Here is a 26,035-nt window from a genome sequence, read left to right as displayed (position 1 = left end):
TAAAGCAACTCTTTCTGCAAGAATTCTCTCAAATCCCCTGTTCAATATTAATTAAATGGAGAAAAACTGAAAACCTCCGGAATCACAAACTGCTAGCATACAAATTCAATGGGTAATAGGGAAAGCAAATGGAAAGTTGGCTTTTATTTCAAAGGGAATGAAGCATAAAAATAGGCATGTTTTGCTAAAACTATACAAGTTCCTAATCTAAGGAAAGATATACTAGCAGTGGAGGCAACCTCTGGAAACGTGAAGAAAATATTGAGTAGATTGGGCTTGTACTTGTTGGACCTTAGAAGAATGAGAAGAGACCTTGCTGAAATATACAAAATTCTTAGGGGATTTGTCAGTATAGATATGGTTCTGGAAAAGTCATTCCAGTCTTGAAAGATTAACTGTTTCTCTCTGCACAAATACTCTCAGACCTGCTGAGTTTCTCCAGCACTTCATGTATTTGTTTAAGGTTTCCAGCATCTGTAATAATCTGCTTTTATTTGATACAGAAAGATTGTTTTCCTTTGTGGGAAAGTCTAGGACCAGAGGGCATAATCTCAGTGTAAGGGGTCTCCCATTTAAGACAGAGGTCAAATTTCTTCTGTCAGAGGGTATTGAATCTATGGAATTCTTTATCGGAGTGGGCTGCCAATGCTGGATCACTTAATACATTCAAGGCTGATTAGATTAGATTAGATTAGATTACATTACAGTGTGGAAACAGGCCCTTCGGCCCAACAAGTCCACACCGACCCGCCGAAGTGCAACCCACCCATACCCCTACATTTACCCCTTACCTAACACTACGGACAATTTAGCATGGCCAATTCACCTAACCTGCACATCTTTGGACTGTGGGAGGAAACCGGAGCACCCGGAGGAAACCGGAGCACCCAGAGGAAACCCACGCAGACACGGGGAGAATGTGCAAACTCCACACAATCAGTCGCCTGAGGCGGGAATTGAACCCGGGTCTCTGGCGCTGTGAGGCAGCAGTGCTAACCACTGTGCCACCGTGCTGATATGGACAATTTTTTAATTGACAAAGGAATCAAGGGTTAAAGTGGAGTTGAGAATTATTAGATTGAATGGTGGAATAGACTTGATGGACTGAATAGCCTACTTCTGCTTCAGTGTCTTATAGACACTACAATAGTGATATTACTGTAGAATTCCTGATTATATTTGCTCCTTCTTGGATATTATCCAACATTAATAGTTTGGCTTTGTAATCTGTTCCAATTCACTGCCAGTACATCTCTGATCCATCTACCACTTGTGAAATATCTAGGAGAACAGCTCCCTCTGAATCCTATTCTCTGTGCTGGGGATGGGGGGAGATGAGAGAGATCTTTGCTTTACTTTCCCTGTATAGCATCAAAACCCTGCACTACCCTTCAACACACATACTCACTCACTCACACACTTTAGCAGAAATGGGTTGGATTTTACTCCAGATTCCACATTGCAGACTGGGTATCCTCTGCATAACCTCTGCAAGATCACTACAGAGGGACAGGCTTATTGTTTAAAAGTGTCAATGAATATATCAGAAAACTGGCAAAAATGTATGTTAGTAAGGTGAAAATATTTTCCCCTGTGGAATCTTTTTTCAGTCATTCACAGGCTAGGTCAGCATTTATTGCCTATCTTCATACAAACTTTGAATTTATTGCCTATCCCAAAGGGGAGTTAAGAGTCAATCACATTCCTATGGGTCTGGAGTTACATGTGGTCCAGAGCAGGTAAGGATGGCAGTTTCCTTCTCTTAAGGATATCAATGAACCAGATGGGTTTTCCCAACAATGAAATATTATCTGGATTTCTGAACTAACAGATCAGCGATAATACCACTCTGCCATTGCCTCTCCATGTTGGCCCATGTTGTCTTGTCAGAAAGCTGATATCACTCTATAGCACTCTCAAACCTGCTTGAGCATACATAACCCGCAGATCACCCACAGCCAGTAACAGTCATCATATGTGAAGAACCTTGACTTGTAATCTTAATGCCACTCTCAACTCTGGCAAGTGAATGCATAGTAACTGATGGTTTTTATCTTCCACTGATATAGCTTCTCTGCTTTTCCTACTCTTCCTACTTATGCCATGCACCATTCTTCTGACCAAAAGTGACGAAAGATACATCTCAGTCTGAATATTCCTCCATTAACCTGCTTCCAATTCATTGGGTTTGAATGTAACGACATGTATTGCAGCCTGGCCTCCTGTAACTCCCTAGCTCTGATTGTGAACTAATTTTCTATGGGCTCAGTGAGGGAGTTAAATGACATCCTGGAACCAGGGAACTGGGTCCAAATTGAATTCCTCTCTCTGATTAAGTAGTTGGCTGAGCTGGATCCTTCTCATTCTGCCTGGAGCTGAAATAACTGAGACCAAGGTAGGATGAGGCCCTTAACTGGTTTTTAATTGGCTACTTAAGGCCCTCAATCGGCAGCAGGGTGGCGAGCTTGAGCTTGACCTTCCTGCCTGACATGATGGACTGAATGGACTCTTTGGTCACGGTAATAACTCAGTGATTATTGATTAATACAGGAAAGGTTTAAAAGTGTCCAGGTTCCAGACCTCTCCAGTGCAGAGTCTCCACTCCCTCCAATGCTAGAAGATTCCATTCACAGAGTGCAAAACAGGAACACTGAGCAGCCTCTCTCTTTGTCAATGTAATGAATCAATATGGTTAATTGGAGTGCCCTGTGTTTCCAAAAGCAACAAATTAATGAGAAGTTATGTCAAAATGGTGAGCAACAAATATGGGATTTGGAATAACTGGTACAGTTTCAAACAAATTGTCCCCGCAAAGCTGTGCTGTTTCCATTGAACCAGTAAATCTGGCTTCCAGGTATGAATGTACAATTCCTCTCTTTGTCTGGACTAGCTTCATAAATACTACAAGGAACCAAGATTATTCATCAGTAGAGCCCTGTGTTCTTTGCAAAATTGCATCATAAGACAACAAGGGAATTTGACAGAGTAAAGATAAAATCACCTTCAGTCCAGGTTTACCAGGAATACCTTCTTTCCCAGCTGGACCCTGCAATGGGATAAAATGGGAATGAAATTGGTACAACATTATTAAAATTAAACCATATCACATATGGGGTGTATAAACAGGTTATTGACGACTCAGGACCGATCATTGTCATGAATAGTCAAAAGCTCACTCTCACTGCACTGCCAGTACCATACTGAATGGAGGTTAGGCAGACTTTGTCAGACCAGCTTTCATAATTTGAGCTGAAGGTTAACAGCTACAGCAATAGCACATCCCCAAATGAACAAATATATTGAAATATATGGCTGCAATTGTGTGTTATTTACTGCACCAAATACAAAGTACAACTGCTATTAAACTGTCACAGTGGCCAGGTTCCTCAATAGCTCTCACTGTCAAAATTTATGTCCAGATTTCCTGCAGAGCCCAGAAATAAGTCGATGCTGTCTTCTGATTTCAGGGTCTTGCTCTCAGGTGTCTGACTTTCTCTAGTCCTCTTCCATTCCCACTATTCGACTGAGCAAAGCTACACCCTTCAAAAAGATGATCCCAGTGGCTAAAACTCTTTAATCTGTTATTGACACAGTGGAATTTTGCAATAATAAAATGTCATCAGATCCCAACTGAATACTTTCTTAGACCATCATCTATAATTTAATCGATAAGTTGCAAAAGTGTGTTGCACATGGGAAGGAATTTTTGCATTACATAACTGGACAAATTTGCCCTTTCTCACTGTGTCCTTCAAACACAAGATTAAAAATTTAGCTCTTTCATCATCAAAATGATCACAGTTAGCAAGACTCCTGTAAGAATCATTCATGGATTAAATGCAGCTCTGGGAAACGAATGACAAATGCAGACAAGAGATGAAGGAGAACAATATGCAAGGTGGGTACCAATGTCTACCTCTCTCCATTGCACATTTGAGATTTCAGCAAAGCTCAAGGCAGCTGGAGGATTGATTCATTGTCCACGCACAGCCTTTAACACTTAAGGTTCCATACCCTTTATTTTTTGCTCTTTGCTACTGTCCCTTCGCTTTTGTTAAACTTACAGGGTGAACTTTTCTTTTTCTTGAGTACACCAGTACAATATAAGATTCAGACTGAAAATACCTCTTGTACTTATGCATACTGAACCATAGTGATCATCATCTAACCTGGCTACTCAAGTGACTTGTATTCTGGATGATCCCATGCATAGGCCATTGCTGTGATTCTGTGCTTGGAAATAATAAGACACTACATTTCATGAGCCTGCCCTGAACGTCTGATGTACATAATGATAATTATTTAACAAATGAAAAGAAATTAAATGTGGTAACATTAAAATACCAACCCGAGGACCTGGCACCCCTGTCTTCCCATTGAGACCGGTCTCACCAGGTAAACCCTAGAGATGGAAAAATAACCAGAGACAGTTACGGCCACATTACTTAAACTGATCTGTCAGCATTGAAATTCATCAAACAGGCAATCAAATGCAGAATACCTTAAGCATTGTAGAAATAGATCCTAATCTCTAAGCAGAGAAGGTTAAGATGCGTTTAACAGAGGATTTCAAACTCATGATTTAGCTTTGATCAAGTAAATAGGGAGAAACTGTCTCCAGTGATGGAAAGGCCAGTAACCAAAGGGCACAGAATTAAGCTATGTAACACATACACTCACCACTGACTTGGAAATACATTGCCATTCCTTCACTGTGATTGAATCCTAAACTGCTTTCCTAATAACACTCCAAAGCCTACTCTACAGTGATTCACGAAATCAACTTACCATCATCTTCTCCAAGCAATTAGGAATGGACTATGAATAATGGCTTAGCCAGCAAAATCCACATCTCATGAAAGAACAAAAAAAATTAAGCTAATTGACAGAAGAACCAGAGCGAATGTGAGGAGAAATTGTGCATTTTCGGAAGCTCTGACTTAAAGCGTAGAACCATATTCAATATTATTTTTGAAAAGGAATTGAATAAACATTGAAGGGGGAGAATTTGCAGGTCTATTGGGAAAGGGCAATTGAGTGGGACATGTTGGTTAGTGCTCTCAAGGAGCTAACACAGGTATAATGAACCAAATGGTCACCCTTTTTCAGATTCTATGAAAACAAGTGACCATCTTCTTCTGAAATTCCATGGGATTTCCTCCACATCACTGGGGGAGTAGTGAGGAGCATAGTTTCTTTTGGTTCAGGTAATCTTTCACTAAAAGAGAGCTTAAGATGACCCATGGACAGGGTAAATAGACAAAGTCTTTTTCCTGGGGTGAGAGAGTCCATAACTATAGGGCATAGGTTTAGTATGAGAGGGGAAAGATATAAAAGGGACCTAAGAGGCAACTTTTTCACACAGAGGGTGGTGCGTGTATGGAATGAGCCGCCAGAGGAAGTGATGGAATCTGATACAATTGCGACATTTAAAAGGCATCTGGATGGTTGTATGAATAGGAAGGGTTTGGAGGGAAATGGGCCAGGTGCTGGCAGATGGGAGTAGATTAGGTTGGGATATCTGGTTGGCATGGACAAGTTGGAGTTGAAACTTTATTGCTGGAACAGCACAGCAGGTCAGGCAGCATCCAGGGAACAGGAGATTCGACGTTTCGGGCACAGGCCCTTCTTCAGGAATGAGCAGAGAGTGTTCAGCAGAAGAAGATAAAAGGTAGGGAGGAGGGACTTGGAGGAGGGGAGTTGGAAATGTGATAGGTGGAAAGAGGTCAAGGTGAGGGTGATAGGTCGGAGTAGGATGGAGGCGGAGAGGTCAAGAAGAAGACTGCAGGTCAGGAAGGCGGTGCCGGGCTGGAGGGATCCGGCTGAGACAAGGTGGGGGGAGGGGGGATGAAGAAACTGGTGAAGTCCAAGTTCATCCCCTGCGGTTGGAGGGTTCCCAGTCGGAAGATAAGACGCTCCTCCTCCGACCGTCGGGTTGTTGTGGTTTGGCGGTGGATGAGTCCAATGACCTGCATATCCTCGGTGGAGTGGGAGGGGGAGTTGAAATGCTGTGCCACAGGTTGGTTGGGTTGGTTCGTCCGGGTGGCCCAGAGGTGCTCTCTGAATCGCTCCGCAAGTAGGCGGCCTGTCTCCCCAATATAGAGGAGGCCACACTGGCTGCAGCGGATGCAGTAGATGATGTGGGTGGAGGTGCAGGTGAATCTGTGGCAGATATGGAAGTTTCCCTTGGGGCCTTGGAGAGAAGTGAGGGGGGAGGTGTGGGCGCAAGTGTTGCACCTCCTGCGGTTGCAAGGGAAGGTGCCGGGAGTGGTGGTTGGGTCGGTGGGGGGTGTGGATCTGACAAGGGAGTCGCGGAGGGAGTGGTCTCTACGGAAAGCTGATAGGGGAGGGGAGGGAAATATATCCTTGGTGCTGGGGTCTGTTTGGAGGTGGAGGAAGTGACGGCGGATGATGCGCTGTACATGGAGATTGGTGGGGTGGTAGGTGAGGACCAGTGGGGTTCTGTCCTGGTGGCGGTTGGAGGGGCGGGGCTCAAGGGCGGAGGAGCGGGAAGTGGAGGAGATGCGGTGGAGGGCACCGTCGACCACGTCGGGGGGGAAATTGCGGTCCTTGAAGAAGGAGGCCATCTGTGTTGTACGTATTTTGAACTGGTCCTCCTGGGAGCAGATGCGGCGGAGACGAAGGAATTGGGAGAATGGGATGGCGTTTTTACAGGGGGCAGGATGGGAGGAGGTGTAGTCCAGGTAGCTGTGGGAGTCGGTAGGTTTGTAGTAGATGTCCGTGTTGATTCGGTCGCCTGAGATAGAAACAGAAAGGTCTAGGAAGGGGAGGGAGGAGTCCGAGACTGTCCAGGTGAATTTGAGGTCGGGGTGGAAGGTGTTAGTGTAGTGGATGAACTGTTCAACCTCCTCGTGGGAGCACGAGGTAGCGCCGATACAGTCATCAATGTAGCGAAGAAAAAGATGGGGGGTGGGGCCAGTGTAGTTGCGGAAGATGGATTGTTCCACATACCCTACGAAGAGGCAGGCATAGCTGGGGCCCATGCGGGTGCCCATGGCTACTCCTTTTGTTTGCAGCCGGTGTGGCCTCCTCTATATTGGGGAGACAGGCCGCCTACTTGCGGAGCGATTCAGAGAGCACCTCTGGGCCACCCGGACGAACCAACCCAACCAACCTGTGGCGCAGCATTTCAACTCCCCCTCCCACTCCACCGAGGATATGCAGGTCATTGGACTCATCCACCGCCAAACCACAACAACCCGACGGTCGGAGGAGGAGCGTCTTATCTTCCGACTGGGAACCCTCCAACCGCAGGGGATGAACTTGGACTTCACCAGTTTCTTCATCCCCCCTCCCCCCACCTTGTCTCAGCCGGATCCCTCCAGCCCGGCACCGCCTTCCTGACCTGCAGTCTTCTTCTTGACCTCTCCGCCTCCATCCTACTCCGACCTATCACCCTCACCTTGACCTCTTTCTACCTATCACATTTCCAACTCCCCTCCTCCAAGTCCCTCCTCCCTACCTTTTATCTTCTCCTGCTGAACACTCTCTGCTCATTCCTGAAGAAGGGCCTGTGCCCGAAACGTCGAATCTCCTGTTCCCTGGATGCTGCCTGACCTGCTGTGCTGTTCCAGCAATAAAGTTTCAACTTTGATCTCCAGCATCTGCAGACCTCACTTTCTCCCCATGGACAAGTTGGACTGAAGAGTCTGTTTCTGTGCTGTACATTGCTATGACTCTATGACTGTATGAGAAAGTTCAGGGCCTATAAAACCATATTCACAAAAAAAGTGAGCACTTCATAGAGGAATGACAATGATTGTAGGAAGTGAGGCTGTAAGTTCTTAGAAGAGGCTCAGAAAATAGAAACTGCATTCTGTTGCATTAGTTTTAGGCTCTGAAAGGGTTAATACTAAGGAGTGGATTAAATTCCACCAAATCTGATAATGCCATAAGGTGGGGAGAGGCAGAACAGGTTAGAATCGTGAGGGAGACAGATTTAGCATGTAGATCTCCTCATAGTCTTTATAACAATATCTATCATATCAGAGTAAACTGTTCCTGATTGCTGCCATGTAATGAACTATGTTCTATTTAAGAACTTCTTCTCATTAGACTCACTAGGGTTTTCTTCCATCAGACAAGGCAGAGCCTTTACATCCCATTCTCAAAAGGAGACTGAAGCAGCAAATCTACTTTTTGGCAAGGTAACTGTCATAAAGATCATTACATCCATACATATTTTATCAGAGGCACTGGGTTGAGTCGTGATATATTTCAAGTCCATGGTGAAATTTGAATTTACACCTTAGATGTTATTATTCTAGTTGCAATAAAATCTATTTCCACTGGTCTGTGCAAACATAACTTTCATTTTTTTCCCAGAGCTTTTCAGTGGAAACATTCCATTCTGCCTAGACAATAGGGGAGGTCTGCTGTAGTTCTGGGAAGGAAGCTGAACTCTACAGATTCTGTGCAGGGGATTCAATGAGAAGTCAAGAGCAGCTGGATGCGTCTATATTGGTAGAATGTGTTGAGAAGTTCTGGAGATTATTTGACAGTTAATTGATGATGTTTGGACACAGAAGAATGTCTGAAAGAGTGAGAAAGGGCAGAGAAAGTGCTAAGGTTGCTGTCGTTGAGCTGGGGAAGCTGTGAGGAGCTCAGAAGATTCCTGTGAGCATTAACACTTGAGTGCAGATGTGAGAGTAGAGCTTAAAAAACTCACAGGCAGTATTTGTTCGATGCAACTGAGCAAGATTGGAGCTCAAGGGGAAACATCTAGGGCCAGGACTAGCTCAGTGAAGTTAGTTGTTGAAGAGTTGGAGTTATGCTTATAGTGCAGTTTTGGAGACCAGATGAATGTGAACCCAATAAAAGGTGAATAAAAGCAGTTGCTGAGGCAGTCCATCATGGAGTGGCACTCGAGGAGGGTTTTAAGGTCTGATTGGCCACAGTGAAGAATTGTGATCCCTTATGAACTGTAATGAGATTTGATGACCCACTGTTGTCATTAGCATTTGGGGGTATTTCCCAGTAATCTATGAGATCTTTCTTGAATGCATTTGTAATTGGATGTGTGTTGTTGTGCATTTGATCACAGGCTATTAGTCATGTTTACCAATTTTGAGTATTAGTATAAAAGTTTGACATGTATTGGAGCTTGTTCTAATTTGGTGAAATAGATTTATTGTTGCTTGTTCAAAACTGTTGAATCATGTAGCTTTACTCTCTTTGTAAGTCTCCTGGATCTCACACTTTGTTTACTTTAAAATAAATATGATTACCTCCTAGCCAGAATGTAACATACACATGGTACCTGGTCTGGGGTTTAAATACAGGTCTCCAATAGGAACAAAATCTTAGGACAAACTGTAGGACTCCAGGCCCTTCTTCCCTCTATCAACAGTAGTTGCAGTTACATTGATCTGTCACGTAAGATGCGAGTATTATAAGAGAAGCTTCACCATTGAGAAAAAGGAAACTGCCATTACCTTCACTGGAGCATTGTTAGTGATGCCCATAGCTCAAGAACAAAATCAAATCAATGGACTATAAAGGCAGACTTTGTGGAAAGTTCAACTCCATCAAGGTTTCATGAAGTAACGTTGATTCCTGTCCTGGCTTTTGAGTGCTGTTCGGTATTAGAGTTTGTATCTGCTTTATCCTCCTTTATAGGATATATAACACAAAAATAGGCCATTTAGCCCAACTAGTCCATGCAGGTGTTAATGCTCCAGTCAGATCTTTTCTTACCTAAATCTATCATTGTAACCTCCTATTTACAGCTCCCTTAAATACTTGCACAGCTTATCTTCAAATGCCGTCACTTCAACCAGTTCCTTTGGTGAAGAGTTCCATGTTTTCACCACTCTTTGCGATTAAGAAATGTCTTCCAAGGTCTCTAATGGATTCATGGTCATTGTTTCTGCTCAGTTTCTTTTCATGTAAGTTTATGAGCTAATGTTGCTACAGCTACAGCTATTTTGCTAATCCAGTCAGCACTCTGTTCAGAATACTACAATATGATCTAAACATTCGAATTGAGTATAGCAATTGTCTACTCAAAGAGGTTCTCATTTTTCAGAGATACATCCTCGTAGGGAGTTTGGTAGATGGAGTAAGCGTTTTGAAACATTGCAAAGTTGGAATCCCAGTCATTGGAAGTTAGCAACCCTGGAAATGTGTTCATTTTAAAGGGGTCAGTTCATGCTCAATGGGGAGCATTGTACTCCTGAGTTATACAGTAATAGAGTCATACAACATGGAAACAGATCCTTCGGTCCAACCAGTCCATGCTGAATATAGTCCCAAACTAAACTAGTCCCACCTGCCTGCTCCTGGCCCATAACCCCCTAAACCTTTCCTACTCAAGTACTTATCTAAGTGCATTTTAAACTTTGTAATGAGTTACAAAGCTCTGTTCAAATCTCGGTCCAGAGAGGTGAACTGAAGGGGTAGGGGAACATAGGGAATAGGAGCAGGCATAGGTCATTTGGCCCATATAAAACCTGCTTTACTATTCAACCAAATCAGGGCTAATTTTCTACCATAGAACTATTTTCCGAGTCCATTTCATCTCTTTGATATCTAGAAATCTACTGAACTCTGTTGTGAAAATTGATTGCATTTTCACAGCCCTCTGAAGTAGAAAATTCTAAAGATTCACTGCTCTCTAGGGTAAGAAACTCTTGCTCATCTCAATCCCAAATAAGAGTCAAAAAGTGTGGCGCTGGAAAAGCACAGCAGGTCAAGCAGCATCTGAGGAACAGGAGAGTCGACATTGAAGGGCTTATTGCTCGAAACACCGATTCTCTTGCTCCTCGAATGCTGGTTGACCTGTTGTGCTTTTCCAGTGCCACACTTTTTGACTCTGATCTCCTGCATCCTCAATCCTCACTTCCTCTTAGCCCTAAATAACCTGCACCTTATTCTGAGATTGTGTCTCCTGGGCCTAGACCCTCACACCCTTTCAACTAGAGGGAAACAGCCCTCCTGCATTTATCCTGGTAACCCTTGCAAGAATTTTGTGCATTTAAATGAAATAACCTCTCACTCTAAGTGATTTCAGCCAATCTCTTCCATTGCTCCTCACATGATAGTCCCATCATCTCAGAAATCAGTCTGCCAAGCCTCCATGTAACTCCCTCAATGAAAAGTATATACTTTCTTAGATATGGAGACCAAAACTACACACCATAACTCAGTTACAGTCTCAGTAATGCTCGTATAATTGAAGCAAGCCATCTTTGCTCATGAATTCAAGAGCATGTGTAAGGAAAGCCATCATACCATTTCCCTTCTCATTTTTCACTGCATCTGCATGTTAGCTTTCAATGACTCATGGAACAAGGATACCCAGACCCTTTTGTAGACCAACACTTCCCAACCTGTCATCATTTAATATGTATTCTGTATTCTGCTTTTCATTGATTAGCCTTGATCATACTGAATAGAAGATCAGATTCCAAGAGCTGAATGGCCTATTCCAACTCCTGTTTCCAAGTTTTATTTCTATTAAAACAATGATGTGGAGATGCCAGCTTTGGACTGGAGTAGACAAAATTAAAAATCTCACAACACCAGGTTACAGTCCCATAGATTTCTTTGGAAGTACAAGTTTTCGGAGCTCGGCTCCTTCATCAGGAGCTGCCTGGACTATAACCTGTTGTGTGATTTTTTTAACTTTAATAAAGCAATGTGAGCGTGAGGTATTTAAAAATCACTTTTTATGTTGGACCCTAATTTGGTGCTTAAAAATCAGCAACAACACATTTCACTTCATCACCTAAGTGTGAGGGATGGAAACTCGCACAATGGCCTACTTTCTGTGTGACTTTAATGATACTCACTATTGATGTGCATTCAGCCCCTTGTATTTCATCTGCTATTGAATAACAAGCTCCAAAGCAATTTTCTAAGATAGTTGAATATAGCATCTCTAAGTGTAGGAAAATATCCCAAGGTAAGTAACCAGACAGAAATCTACATTGAGCCACATAAGGAGACAAAAGGACAGATGGACCAAAGCTTGTGCAAAGTGGTCATTTTAAGAAGCCTTTTAAATTAGAAGAGGCAGAGAGCTGAGAGGTTTAAGGAAGATGTTTCAGAGATCAGGGCTCCAAAAGATTGGGAATATAGCCACAAATGCTACAGTGAAGATGGGGATGGCATTTGAGAATAAAGGTCAGATGTAGGGTGGCAATGGAATGTGTGAGAACGAGGGTTGGAGAAACCAGTGTGATAGGGGTCCAGGGACTAAAATAAATAGGGAAGGGCAAGGCAATGGGGGGATTTGAACCTGAAGTTTAACTTTTAAAGTACAGACATTATTTTCTGAGCAGCAACAATGCAAGGAAACAATTTCCAGGGAATGTTTAGTCTGCGAGCTTGAGAAACTAACCCAAAAATGTACAGCTGAAACTTGACATTCTGCTGCATAAAGGTTAGTTTATGGATCCTTCATTTAATCCTTTAGCTCGATAACTTAAAGGAAGTGTTAGCTCAAAAAGCTTGCCTGAAGTCCAAGTTTTCCAGAAGGTCCCTGCAATCCAGGAGGCCCAACAGCACCCTACAAAATTAACAAAGTAGACGAAGTTTGATAAAAGTGTCAGTGATCCTTATTGTGACTATCATCTTTTTCTCTATTAATAGTGAACTATTCTTTAGGGGGCTATTACAATGGCACACAAAACATGGTGGTGGAGGCAAACTACTGAAACATAGATTTAATGTTAACCAAAGTTCACAAGGAAGTCAAATGAATGTGGGTTCAAGTTCCATCTCAGAGATCTAGATGCCTATGTTCGGCTGACAGCAATTTCAGAGGAGCTGCTTTTCAGATGAGATATGTTGTGATCCTGGATGATGGTACTACTGGACAAGTCAAATCACTGAAAGAACAAGGTCAGAGAATCCCTCTAAAACAAAGACCTAAATTCTTATTTGTCAGAAAGAAGGTAGATGCAGCCCCCTGTGGTATTAATGAAAAGATGTTTGCCATGTTGGGTTTATGACATGTAGGCTAAATATTTAAAGTAATTAGATCTTTTAGTTTAGTAGAATCTATGATTGAGTAAGTTTTTTTTTAAACAGGGAGAGATAGAGAGAGAACCTAGCAATTATCTCTCTCTTGGCAGATTAGCTGTAATCTCCTTGTTTGCCTATCCCCTTTGCTTTTCTCTCTCTGTCTCTGGGCACTATCCCCATGCAGTCTATTCTCTCCCCAACCCCACACAAATCATTAACATAACTACCACCCTTACAGGGCTATTTTCAGTTCTGAAAAAAGGGTCACTGAACATTAAATGTTAACTCTACTTTTCCTTCTATAGATCCTGCCAGACCTGTTGACATTCTCCAGCACTTTCTATTTTTGTCCCAGGTTTCCAACATCTGCAGTTCTTCATTTTATTGGGTTTTTAAAAAAAAATGGAAAATTAATGGTTTAATTGTTAAATTTATTTGCTTATGTTGTTAATACAGCACTGAAGTATATTCAAATACTGCAGATTTTCTTTCATATCAGAACAGGAGTCTACTGAACAAAAAAATCCCCACAACAATCTTAACATAGAAAACAGAATGATATTAAGACATACAGAATTTCTAAGTTTCAGTCTTTTTCTTGATACTATCCATTACAGAGCCTCAAATCCAAAGAAATTGTACTCTCATCTCAAATCTTCAGGGTTCTACTTAACTGACTCCTTACAGCATTGCTGATGTTGACTTTTGAGACAACTTGTTGATTTCTTTTCAATGCTGCTGACTTGAACACTTTCATCAATTTGATAGGCTAAAATTTCTCAACTTTAATAACCTGCAGATTTCCAAACAAACTCTCCTGATTTGGAAGCTTTACAAACTGAATCCTTCTGCTGAGATTATTTATTCCCTGAATTGCCCTGAATCCTTTATATAGGAGAGAAACTAAACTCAGTTCTGGTGCTTTCTGACCAATTTTGTTGAAAAAAAAAACTAGCTCAGTCCAACATTCTGCTGAACTGAAAGCAGAGTTAGTGACTTTAAATGTTTACCCTACCTGCATAAACCTAACAATATAAACATCTTTCCATTAACATCACAGGAGAATGCTTTTACCTACTTTCTGACAAATGCTGGATTTACGTCACTACTCTGGAAGGGCTCTCTGACCTCCAAATTCCAAAAATAATTTTAATATATATGATGTATAGATGTTTCATTATAGATGTTAAAAAGATATACCATCTGCTCCCTCAGCTGGATAAAAAAAAGCATTCCATTACATAATGCTGTCTAAAAGCAGAAGATTTCTCCTCTCATCTAAAACCACAAACACATTCCTCGATCTAGTTGAGAACAAGTTGTTAGCCCTGTTTCCTACATTATAATAGTGTCCACACTTCAGGTATACTTTGCTGTAAATTGGCTTTAAAATACTTTGGTATGTCCTCTGATCATGAAAGGTGCTATAAATCTCCACAAGTCACTTTTTCGATTAAGAAAAGGTTTAAATGGGACAAAGTTTAGTAACAGCTCTGCATTCTATGTGGCCATGGCACCCTAAAGACAGTATTACCAATCAGAAGCATCTATCGAGATGTCATAGCCACAGTTGCCATACGTTTCTGCTCATTATAACTTTTGTAGAAAATTGTGAGTATCAAAGGTACTATTTTCTATTATATGGATGGAGGTCTGTCTTCGAATTGCCTTTATGTAAAGCCCAAACTGTGGAATGGTGTTTGTAGCTGGGCTGCCTAGGGGCAAGACAAAGGCTGGAATTTTTTGACCCCTCCAATCAAGACAGATTTGAAGGTGAGCATGTAGCCAGCTCACCTTCTTGAATTGTTCCTGAATCTGTGCATTTAGCCTGGAGATGGGCTCCCAGCTGCAATGCAACAGGCAGGTGGTCAAGTTATATAGAATGGGAAGTGCACAGATTGCCCACAGTGTTAGGAGACCAAGAACACAGTACAGGTACCTTAAGAGTGAGAAGTCAGAGTGCAATCATATAATTCCGCAGTGCTGTCATAAAAGGTGTAGAGAGTTGTTGGTAGCAATTGCATAGCCACTTGAAGCCATTTCCCCTGGGTACTGAACTTCCAGATGGATCTAGTAATATTTACAACATTTGTATCTGCAGATAAGTCCCCCCCCCCATCCTGTGGCTCCCTCTCAATTCTAGTCTGCCTGAATAGTGCTTACCTTTCCCAATGCAGTTGCCATTCTTCCCTTTTTCCCACTGCCTCTTCCCAACCCTCTCCCTCTCCACCTTGTTTCCCTTTACCCTCATCCCATTTCTTCTCTTTTCCCCTTCCCCTTCCATCTCACCTCATACCTGTGCTCTGTCCCTCTGCCATCCCTGTGCTTCCTCTTCTTCTTTCTCTCTTCTCCTCTTATTGCCTACACCTCTGTTCCCTCTTCCCTTCTTTTCTCCTCCTCTTGTAATGTAGCAAATAGTTACATGGGTGATTGGAGTTAATTGATTAACTAATGGACAGAGTGGCTATAAAGGGAGAAGGAGAGTTTTGCAGTGTCTTGACTATGTCCTTACCTCTGAACCAAGAGGACCAGGTTCAAGTCAACTCAAGAGATGTGCAATAATGCCTCTGGACAGGTTGCTTAGGGAATATAAAGGTGGGATTGTGTGTGGTAGGAGCTGTAAGACTGAGGAATGAATAAACTCTATCAACAAAGAACAATTTCTCAGTTTCTGTGTCAACAACTGGCTTGGATCCAGATTAACCAGATTAAGAGAGAATTGTTGCCTAACAGTGAAGATTAGAAAGAGTTATTTTATGGCAGAAGCTAAGAGAAAAATGTTAGGATATCAACTTCTCACTAATGTTTTGTGGAGTTGAACCTTAAGATCAATGGAAAGTGATGGACATGGGTTACATCTTTATCAAGATAAAACAAAATGGACTTGGGACTGTCATTTTAGACTAATCACAGGATCACATATAAGGAATTCCAACAGCTAGAGGTTCAATATCTGAACATTGAGAAAGATTTAGAAGTTCTATTAAAATCTATGAACAGAATTTAGAAAATAAAGACCTATCAAATGCTTAGGAGGCATAGTCAGACATTGATACATTTGGAATGGATATTCCATAGAATATATAATGGAATGTAATAGGTTATACTTAAGATTGTAAAAACTTCTACTTGGAGATTCCTAATCCAATGTTTGCCTTTAAATGTTTGGACTGGGCTGAGATGTCAAACATGGATGGACTGTATTAACTAGAGTTAGATTTTCAGAAAGAAACATGCTTTTAGAACAGACATCGGGATCCTTAAAAATAATTCCTGGGAAAAATTCCATTCCCAGAAGTTTCATGTTCCAGTGGAACATTCAGCAGTTTCACAAAGCATGGAGAGTTCAATGGGACCGGAAGTGTAGGACAGCCCAGTTACTGGCCAAAAGTGTCCATCTGAAAGGAGGACTGTAACTAAAAGGGAGTAAATAATGGTGCACTGGTTATCAAACTGATAATCAACAGGGAATGTCCTGGGGACATGGGTTTGGATCCCATCATACTTGATGGACTATAAAGAAAGTGTGGTTAGAATCAAAGAATAGAATCCTTACTGTGCAGAAAAAGGCCATTTGGCCCATTGCGTCTGTACCGAACCATCGAAGAGCATCCCATCCTGACCCTGACCCACCTATCCCTGTAACACCATATGGATAATCTACCTTGCCTGCACATCCCTGGACACTACAGGGCAATTTAGCATGGTGAATCCACCTAACCTGCATATCTTTGGACTGCTGGAGAAAACCGGAGGACCTGGCAGAAACCCACACAGACATGGGGAGAACTCGTACAGTCCACACAGATAAACACAAAGGCTAGATTCAAACCCAGGTCCCTGGTGTTGTGAGGCAGATGTACTAACCATTGAGCCACCATGCTACTCCAAATAATCCAGAAACTCAGCTCATTTTAGATTAGATTACTTACAGTGTGGAAACAGGCCCTTCGGCCCAACAAGTCCACACCGATCCTCCGAAGAGCTACCAAGCCAGACCCATTCCCCTACATTTACCCCTTCACCTAACAATATGGGCAATTCACCTAATCTGCACATCTTTGGACTGTGAGAGGAAACCAGAGCACCCGGAGGTAGCCCACGCAGACACGGGGAGAATGTGCCAACTCCACACAGACAGTTGCCCAAGATGGGAATTGAACCTGGGTCTCTGGCGCTGTGAAGCAGCAGTGCTAACCACTGTGCCATCGTGCCGCTCATGTTCTGGGTTCAAATCCTGTCATGGCAGATGGTGGAATTTGAATTCAACAAGAAATATCTGGAATTAAGAATATAGATGGAAGGCAAGAAACAAAGAGCTACTCGTTTTTTCGGCTTTTTAGGTGTTACAGGTGATTTTCTCAAATTCCTGGAGTAGTAATTACTGTTTTATATACTGTTGCATTGTTTTGAAACTTTGGGGGACAAAAGATCAAACCAATGGCACTTTAAAAAGGGGAAAGACAGACAAAGCAGTGACCACATGGTTACAGAAAGAAACCTATGCTGTTGTCTGACATAGCAGTGAATCTGCACAGTTACAGCCTTTGCTGTTTGAAGTAAAGTATCTCTGGACTTCGGTGTGTTTCGCGGAAAAATTAACAATGAAATTCACAGCTGACCTTGGAGGAACCTATGTGGGATAGCTCACAGGACAGAACAGATAAGTGCATAGTTTCTAAGTGTAGACTTGCTGTAAATCTACAATAGTGACTAGAGTGGGTTCTTTCTTGAATATATGTTTTATTGAGATCTGTCTCTTGATTTAATTTTAAAAATATAAGCCATAAGTATTAGGTTAGCCTGAAACAGTGTTTTTTTAAAGCAATAAGATGGTGCTATTTTCTGGGTCTGTAGATTGTGTAGGAGCAAATATGGCCTTTAGTAGAGTGATAGGCTCTTCCTATTGGATGTCAGAATTTAGGGAGAGTTTCCAATGTTACTAATGTTTATGTCTGCAGGATTCTGGTTGCGAATCCTATCAAATTGCATGGATCGATTGGAGCAGCAGTTAGAGGCAATAAGGAATTTAAAGTGCTAGGGGGTGTGATGGATGGATAGTTATAGGAAGGAAGATAGGCCACAGACACAGTCAGGTGGATGGGTTAACTCACAGGATAGTCTCCTGTGGCTATCCCTATCTCAGACAAGTATATTGTTTTGGAAAATGTAGGATGCAATGGACTCTCAGTGGAAGGTAGCAAAAACAGGCAAGTTTCTGCTATCAAGACAGGCTCTAATGTTATTGGGGGCATGTTGGATTCTAAGCAATCGATTGTGATAGGGGACTCTCCAGTCAGAGGCACAGACAAATGCTTCTGCAACCAGCAGCGAAAAATCAGAATGGTGTGTTGTCTCCCTGGTGCCAGTATCAAGGGTATCTCAGAGATGGTGCAGAATGTTATCAAAAGGGAGAGGGACCAGTAGGAGGTCATTGTACACATTGGAACTAACGACATAGGAAGAACAAATGATGAGATTCTGAAGGGAGCTTCTCGAGGGTAGTAATATCTGGATTACTCCCAGTGAGGGTAGGAATAGAACATTACAGCGCGGTACATGCCCTTTGGCTCTCGATGTTGAGCCAACCTGTGGAACAAACCTGAAGCCCATCTATCCTGCACTATTCCATTTTCATCATATGTTTATCCAATGACCATTTAAATGCCCTTTATGAAGGGCTTGCTGAAGGGCTCATGCCCGAAACATTAATTCTCCTGCTCCTCGAATGCTGCCTGACCCGTTGTGCTTTTCCAGTGCCACACTCTAGAATCTTGTAAAAGATTCTGTAACCACTGATATAGCTGTGCTGGTATTGAACTCCATAAGAACCTGGTCTTCATTTAACCAGACATTTATTTTGATTGGTTCTGATTTGGATGCTGCTAAACAATTTAGCTGTTCTGAGCCACTTTCCAAGGTGTGCATTTTCCTGGATATTGGCCATATGAGCTCCCTTACTCAAGTCAGGCTTTGTAGGACTTCCTTGGCGTCTTGTGCCTACATACCAGCAGCAACTACAATGCACAGATTCTTTAGAACATTTTAGTCATTTGGCCAATGCTCGGCTTTGTTTTGGGGTTTTGCTGTGGGATGACCTAAATTCTCTCTGCTCAGAATATGCCCCGTGTGCGGCTCTGCATTTCCTTGCACTCAAGTAGTAATCCTCACTCAGTCAGAGAGGTGAGGGTGACACTTCCAATGGGATGCCCTACATCTCACATGCTCCACTTCCCGCATTTTTTAGAGACAAAGTCAGTCCTAGTGCCTGTTGTAAGTCCACTTGGGCTTCAGCTAGTGGATGCTTTTGCCTGGTTACATCATTATGTCCGCATACCAAGTGATCTCTCAGCATCACATTCAGGGTTAACCTAAAATCACATGCCCGTTGTCTGAACTTAATCAAAAATCACGATAGGGATTCCCCTGGTTCTCGAACTGATGAATAAAACCAATAGTGTTTCAGAAGTAGAGGAGGCTTGGGGTTGTAGTGTTCCTTAACTAAATCTTTCAACTCTTGAAAGGTTTCAGTATCTGGTGCTTCAGAGAAAATTAGGCTCCTAATAACCAAAAATGCTACAGGTCCGCAATCACTCAGAAGGATTTCCCGTTGCTTTTCATCTATGCTACAGTCATTTGCCCAGAAAAAAAATAATTTTTCTACATACTAGGCTCAGTCTTCAATGGCAGGATCGAAAAGTGAAGCTTCCCAAATAAAGGCATGACATCAGGATTGTTTACACCAACTCAAAGATGACTGGTGCGAGCCAATTTTCTTCAGGCATCTACTGTTTTCTCTTGCCACCACTGAAATAACTGCGCAGAGGCTGATATCCCATCATTAATTCACCCTTTATTCAACCCTTAAGTGCACCATACATGGGCTATGACCAGCCAGCTCAGAGCCAGATCTGAGAATAGGAATCTCCTGTTTACACCTGTTAGACACTGCTCCCCAATTGGTCCAGTTAACAACTTCAACCAAGGATCTCATAGTCAATAGTCCACCTGGTCCTTATTCTAATCACTACAATAATATTGGACGTTAAATATAATAAGCCTACGATGACCTTGGATCAACTGTCTTCTTTGAAAAGTGTTAATCTCATCCTCATAAATTTGGCCAGATCTTTAGAGAAAAATAATTTTGTATCAAGAGAATGAACTGACAGTTTGAGAAGTTTCGAGATTAGAGTGGTGCTGGTAAAACACAGGTCAGGCAGTATCTGAGGAGTAGGAAAATCGATATTTCAGGCAGGAGCCCTTCATCAGGAATGAGGCTGGGAGCCTCCGGGGTGGAGAGATAACCCCCGAGGGTCCCAGCCTCATTCCTGATGAAGGGCTCCTGCCTGAAAAGTCGATTTGCCTGCTCCTCAGATGCTGCCTGACCTGCTGCGCTTTTCCAGCACCACTCTAATCTTGATTCTGATCTCCAGCACCTGCAGACCTCACTTTTGCTGAGCCAATTTGAGAAGTTTGTTTGGACAGTTAAACTTGTTGCGCATTCAGACTAGATCCATCGCTGGTTATCACAATTAAGTACAATGATGTGACATGCTGCTGTTGAAGAAATGTTGAGAACAAATAAACATTAAATAAATGTAATTCAGAAAAGTTCACACTCAAGTTTTTAGCCTTGGGTGACCCAGAAGACTTGAAGCCAGTCACTTGTACCACTGCTGCTCCTGCTAAACTTTCAGATAGTAACTTGAGTGAAGATTAGTGGGTAGTCAGAGGATTAGAACACCTTTAAAAACCAGAAGAGGCCAACTAAATAAGTAAGAAGGATGGAGAAGATAATATATAAGTAACACAAAAACAACTTCTTTCAGGTATCTATTGGTTGACAGGTAGAGAATTTTGATAATGGATTCTTTTTCAGGATAGCAGCCAGGAACTAGAGGAGTCCACATGGGTCAGTTGGGACCACAGCCACTCACTGTATATATTAATAACCTTGATGAGGAAACTGAGGACATTATTGCTAAGTTTGCAGATGACACAAAGATAGGTAGTGCAACAGGTAATATTGAGGAAGCAGGGATGCTGAAGAAAGACTCGGACAGGCTTAGAAAGTGGCTAAAGAAGTAGCAGATGGAACACTATGTGGGAAAGTGTGATGTTATGCAATTTGGTAGTAGATTGCAATGTTAGCATTCATTTCGAGAGGACTAGAATACAAGAGCAGGGATGTAATACTGGGTCTGCATAAGACTTTGGACAGACCATATTTGGAATATTGTGAGCAGTATCTAAGGAAGAAAACATTGGTCTTGGAGGGAGTCCATGCATGAAGGGCTTGTTATATGAGGATTGGTTGAGGACCCTGGGTCTGTACTTGATGGAGTTTGGAAGGATTAGGGGAGAGCTGATTGAAACTTACAGAATACTGAGAAGCCTAGTTTCCACTAGCAGGGGAGACTAGGGCCTGGGGCACAACTTCAGAGTGAATCACTTTAGAATTGAATCTGTGGAACTTATTGGTGCAGAAGGCTGTGCAGGTCAAGTTATCGAATATCTTTAAGACAGAGATAGGGAGGTTCTTGATTAGTAAGGGGATCAAAAGGTTATAGAGAGAAGGCAGGAGAATGGGGTTGAGAAACATATCAGCCATGATTGAATGGCTAGCAGACTCTGTGAGCTACATGGCCTAATTCTGCTCCTGTATCTTATGATCTTATGAATACAGCATGATTTATCATGTTTTGTCTGTGGGCCTGGGAGGCCAAGTAAACAAAAAGGAGTAATTAACAGTACCTTAGCTGCTGAAACTTCGGCACCAGTATAAACAATAGAATAGCTATACGGCAAAAAATGTCATTCAATTCAGCTACATTGAAAACTACATTGAGGTTGATAGTTACTATTGCACAACACATTCCTGATGAAAAGTTGTACCAGAATGGTATTTCTGGATGTTGTTCCTACTCCTTGGGGGAAATGTCACTGGATGAATAATCCTGAGTCCCAGATAAATGCTGTGGGATGTGGATTCAATATCATCACAGCAATGAATCCTGGAATTGAAAACTGGTATCTTGATGACAATGAAATAATCATCAATTGTTGAAAAAAACTATTTTGTTAATGCCACTTAAAATGAAGGGATAAAGATAAAATTGTGCAACTCTGCTGTTTGCACAGCGAGATCTTATGAGAAGCAATAGCAATTATGAGGAAATTGGTGATCTTCCTCTGTTGGAAGTTAAACATTTCCAGGTTTGCACCCGGGGACAGGCCGAGGGAGAGTTGGAGGAAGACAGGGAGAGAGAAAGAGAGAGAGAGAGAGAGAGAAAGAGGAAAATGTTGCAATAGAAACAAACAGAAAGACTGTTTCTGCACTACACATATTGAAAGTCTAGTGGTGGATCTTCACTAAACCTGAGGGCACACTGAATATATCAGTAACTAAAAAGATGAGATTGCAATGCCTTCTGAAATATCATCCGCTCAAGCTCCATTCATTCACAGTGGGTTGTAATTAAAGGAGCGCCTTGTCACTTCTGAATCGTGAAGAAGAATGTTGGCAGAGTATGAGACAGGTTACTTAATGTCAATTGAAACTAAATAATTAAAATGATTTATAATAGAACAAGGACTTACAGAGGGAATGAAATCCTTGCATCTTGATTGTTTTGTAAAGCTGGAGTTTTTGAGCATGTAGGTTACAGTTAACAAAAGCTAACAGATCCTGAAATTTTTTAAATGCATCATTCACTTATACAATGAGAGTGTAAAAGATAGATTGTAAATTTCATTCATTTTGTTCTGTGAAACAAACAAGTTTCCAGAGTTCTACTTCCGCAAAAGGCCTTGATTTCTTCTGGTATTCAATTCCACAAATTCTGTCTGTTACTTAAGAGGCCATGTGTGTGGGTAAACATGGATGCTTCAGCAGGCTATTCCTCTGCACGGGGAACGTCTAATCCTGAACTCAGAGGAGGTCCACACAGTGTGGCTATCACATGCCACCCAATCTCAAACAGCAATCAATATCAGGATATTGGGATAGTGGGCTCCACCAATCTTGATCACTTGCTCATCCTGATTTTAATCATTTTTCCCTGTTGGCTGGCTGAGCCTTTAGTTGTCTGGGTCCTAAGCTCTGGAAGTCCCTCCTTAAACCTTTACACCTCATTCACCACCTTTAAGATAATCCCTTTAACCAAGCTTCTGGTCACTCTTATGTGGCTCAGCATTAGATTTTGTCTAGTAAATGACCTGTGCCGTGTATTTGTTTTACTGTGCTCAAGGCACCACATAAATGCATGTTGTTGTGGTCATGCATCCGATAAACCTTTATTTCTCTTCTGTGGCCCCAATGATTGAATTTGGGATGTTCCTGTAATGCCACTGTAACTTCATCAATTCTTCCTCTAAGCTGTGTGACATGGAGCTGCACCAAGGACCTGTGCACGGTGATTGGCATTCAGGTTTCGGAAGTTGCAGCTACACATGGACCTTGGAAGTCTGTGCAGTAGAAAAAGATCATTCAAAGGAATGTTGGTCTCCGTATTCAGCTTTGTCCTTACAACTGGTTATTGGGAGGGAAACCTCAGTTGGAGAGATGGTGACCTCACTGGAATAATCATCTAGGACCTCATGTTAATGCTAAGGGGACATGGATACAAATCCCACAAAAACAGCTAATGGAACTAAAATTCAGTTTAATAAAATCTGGAATTGAAAGCAAGTCTCAGTGATGGTGACCATGATAATGACTGTCATTTGTTCTAAAAACTCATCTTTTTCTTCCTTTATGGAAGGAAACCTGCTGACTTTACCTGATCTGGCCTACATGTGACTCTAGACTCTCAGCAAATGCTTGACTCCTAACTGCCCTGTGAAATGGCCAAGTAAGCCATTCAGTTCAAGGGCAATTAGAAACGGGCAACAAATGCTGCCCTTGCTCTTGACACTCATATCCCTTGAAAGAGCAAAAGGCAAAGGAAGACACGGAATAGAATTTGTTAATGGAATTTCCGACCGCGCTCAACATGAGATGGGGGTGGGGGTAGTGACTGCTTTGGAAATGTAATCCCTCACCTCACTAATGAAACCAGCTATAATACAGATATAACTGCATGATGGTCAAAATATTTCAATTGCTGAACCTGAAACTAACCCACTTTACGCAAGATTTCTGCATTATTTCCTCAGCATACTGCTCGCCTGACCACTTGGGAATAGTGAAAGTCAGTTCAAAATTACATGGTGCAGCTGTTTTGAGCTCTAAGAAATCTCAAGATAAGGCAAGTGTCAGTGAGTAACAGGATCTGGTACACAGCTGGCATTCTTCACTGAGTACTGTGTTATTTCAAGTGCAAGGGGACAGGTTGAAGGAGAGCTCTCTCTTCATGTTAATGCTGACATAGAGCTGAATGACCATCCTGGTAATCACCAACACAGAAGGGCAGGTCTGGCTGAGGACTCACACCCGAGTCAGCTAGAAATTCACATTTTGCTCTGTTGAGCTACTGAAAAAGCAATCTGTCCAAATTCGTGGCTTTGACCAACAGTTACAGCCACAGATTAATGCCTATCTATCCCTTCGATAAAATAACACACAGCTACATATGTGGGGTACACAACATTTCATAACATTTAGGGGAGATCTAAGTGAAGACCTTTTAAGATAATTATAAGACTTGACAGACAGTTAGTGAAAAACTGTTCCTTCTGGTGTGGGTGGGTGTGTTTTGGGCAGTGGGGAGGTGGTGGGAGTTGTGTTAGACAAATCAAGAGGTTACAACAGCAGGGCAGAATCTAAGAAGTCAAGCTTGGCTGATCAGGGCTTGATATCATGGAAGACATCTTACATAAGGGTGTCGTGGGAATTTGAATATATCTCTTCTGCTTGAAGCCAATAGTCAGTTGAAAATTTGGAAGCTGAGATTGAGAGATTTTTGTTAGACAATAGTATTAAGAAGTCAAAGTGGATAGATGGCATTCAGATGCGGGTAAGACATTATCTCATTAAATGGCAGAATAGGCCTCAGGGGCTGAATAACGTAATATAGATACTTTTGGTTTATGTCTGTAAAGGACTTAAACTTATAAGTTGTGTGTTCTTTAGCTATTCTCAATGGAACTAATAGTAAACTGTATCTTGTTGCTACATTTAAGAAGCCAGAATTTCCAACAAGATGGCCAATTGCAGGAAGCTCCTTTGAAACATTTCCATTCCAATTAATTTCCAGTACAATTTTTTAAAACTTCAGCATTAAAATTAGAAGTTATATTATCTTTAGTCACATTTTGCAAATTTCATCTTGACAGCCTTTCAACTTCCATCTTTCAGTAACTGCAAAATTGTCCAAAACACAACCCTAAGTATCCTGCTCCATTTCTCATCCACAAACTTGGTCAAAGATCTTAACTGGATCTTTTATACCCAAAGCTGTCTGATTTATTATTTTCATTTACTTACAATTCTCCTGTACCTGTGGTCCATTTGATCTCTGGAGTCTTCTTTTGTCTTCTGCTTACATGTTGTGCATGCTTATCCTCTGACTTCAGACTCTTGTGGGTCTCACCACTTTGCCACTCTTCCATTTGCTCAAAATTTGTGGAAACCTTGTTAGCTCTGCCATCAGAAAACCCTTCAACTTATACATCCACCTCCCATCTCCTTAAACACCTTTAAAAACATTCTTTAAGCAGGCTAGATGCAAGATGGATGTTTCTCTTTACCTGCAAAATCTAGATCCGGAGTAGAGAGTCTCAGGATAAGGGCTTACATTAAATACAGAGATGTGGAGGAATTTCTTCACTTGGAGAATAGTGAATCTTTAGTTTTCTCCAGCTCACAGGGCTGTGGAAATTCAGTCGTTGAGTATGTTCCAGACAGCGATAGCTTGATATTAAAAGTATCAAGGTGTTTGGGATAATGCAGGAAATTGCTTTGAGGTGGCAGATCAGCCATGATTTACTTGAATAATGGGGCAGGCTCAATGAACTGAGTGGTTTACTCCTTACTCCTATGTTCCAATGTACACTTCAACCGAGTCTTTGGTCATTTCCCCTCTTGAGGAATCCCTTTGAT

General features: G+C 41.9%; 1 protein-coding gene across 3 annotated transcripts in view; it reads right to left on the bottom strand.

Annotated features, from left to right (window-relative positions):
• The window catches only part of col19a1 (collagen, type XIX, alpha 1), a 422,382-nt gene that overhangs the window by 167,894 nt on the left and 228,453 nt on the right, over positions 1-26,035 (bottom strand). For 2 of the 3 annotated variants that reach the window (XM_087979446.1, XM_087979458.1), the window contains exons 17-19: positions 12,479-12,532; positions 4,349-4,402; positions 3,002-3,046 (exon numbers count right to left, since the gene is read on the bottom strand). In XM_087979446.1, coding sequence (XP_087835572.1) covers positions 3,002-3,046; positions 4,349-4,402; positions 12,479-12,532 — 153 coding nt within the window. The remainder of the gene's footprint in view (positions 1-3,001; positions 3,047-4,348; positions 4,403-12,478; positions 12,533-26,035) is intronic. The other variant, XM_087979452.1, reaches the window with a different exon arrangement.

Source organism: Chiloscyllium plagiosum, unplaced genomic scaffold (assembly GCF_037043375.1).
Source record: "Chiloscyllium plagiosum isolate Xiang-an unplaced genomic scaffold, Cpla_swu_hap1 HiC_scaffold_3, whole genome shotgun sequence".
In the NCBI taxonomy this organism is placed as follows: domain Eukaryota; kingdom Metazoa; phylum Chordata; class Chondrichthyes; order Orectolobiformes; family Hemiscylliidae; genus Chiloscyllium; species Chiloscyllium plagiosum.
This window is presented reverse-complemented; position numbering and strand designations above follow the sequence as displayed.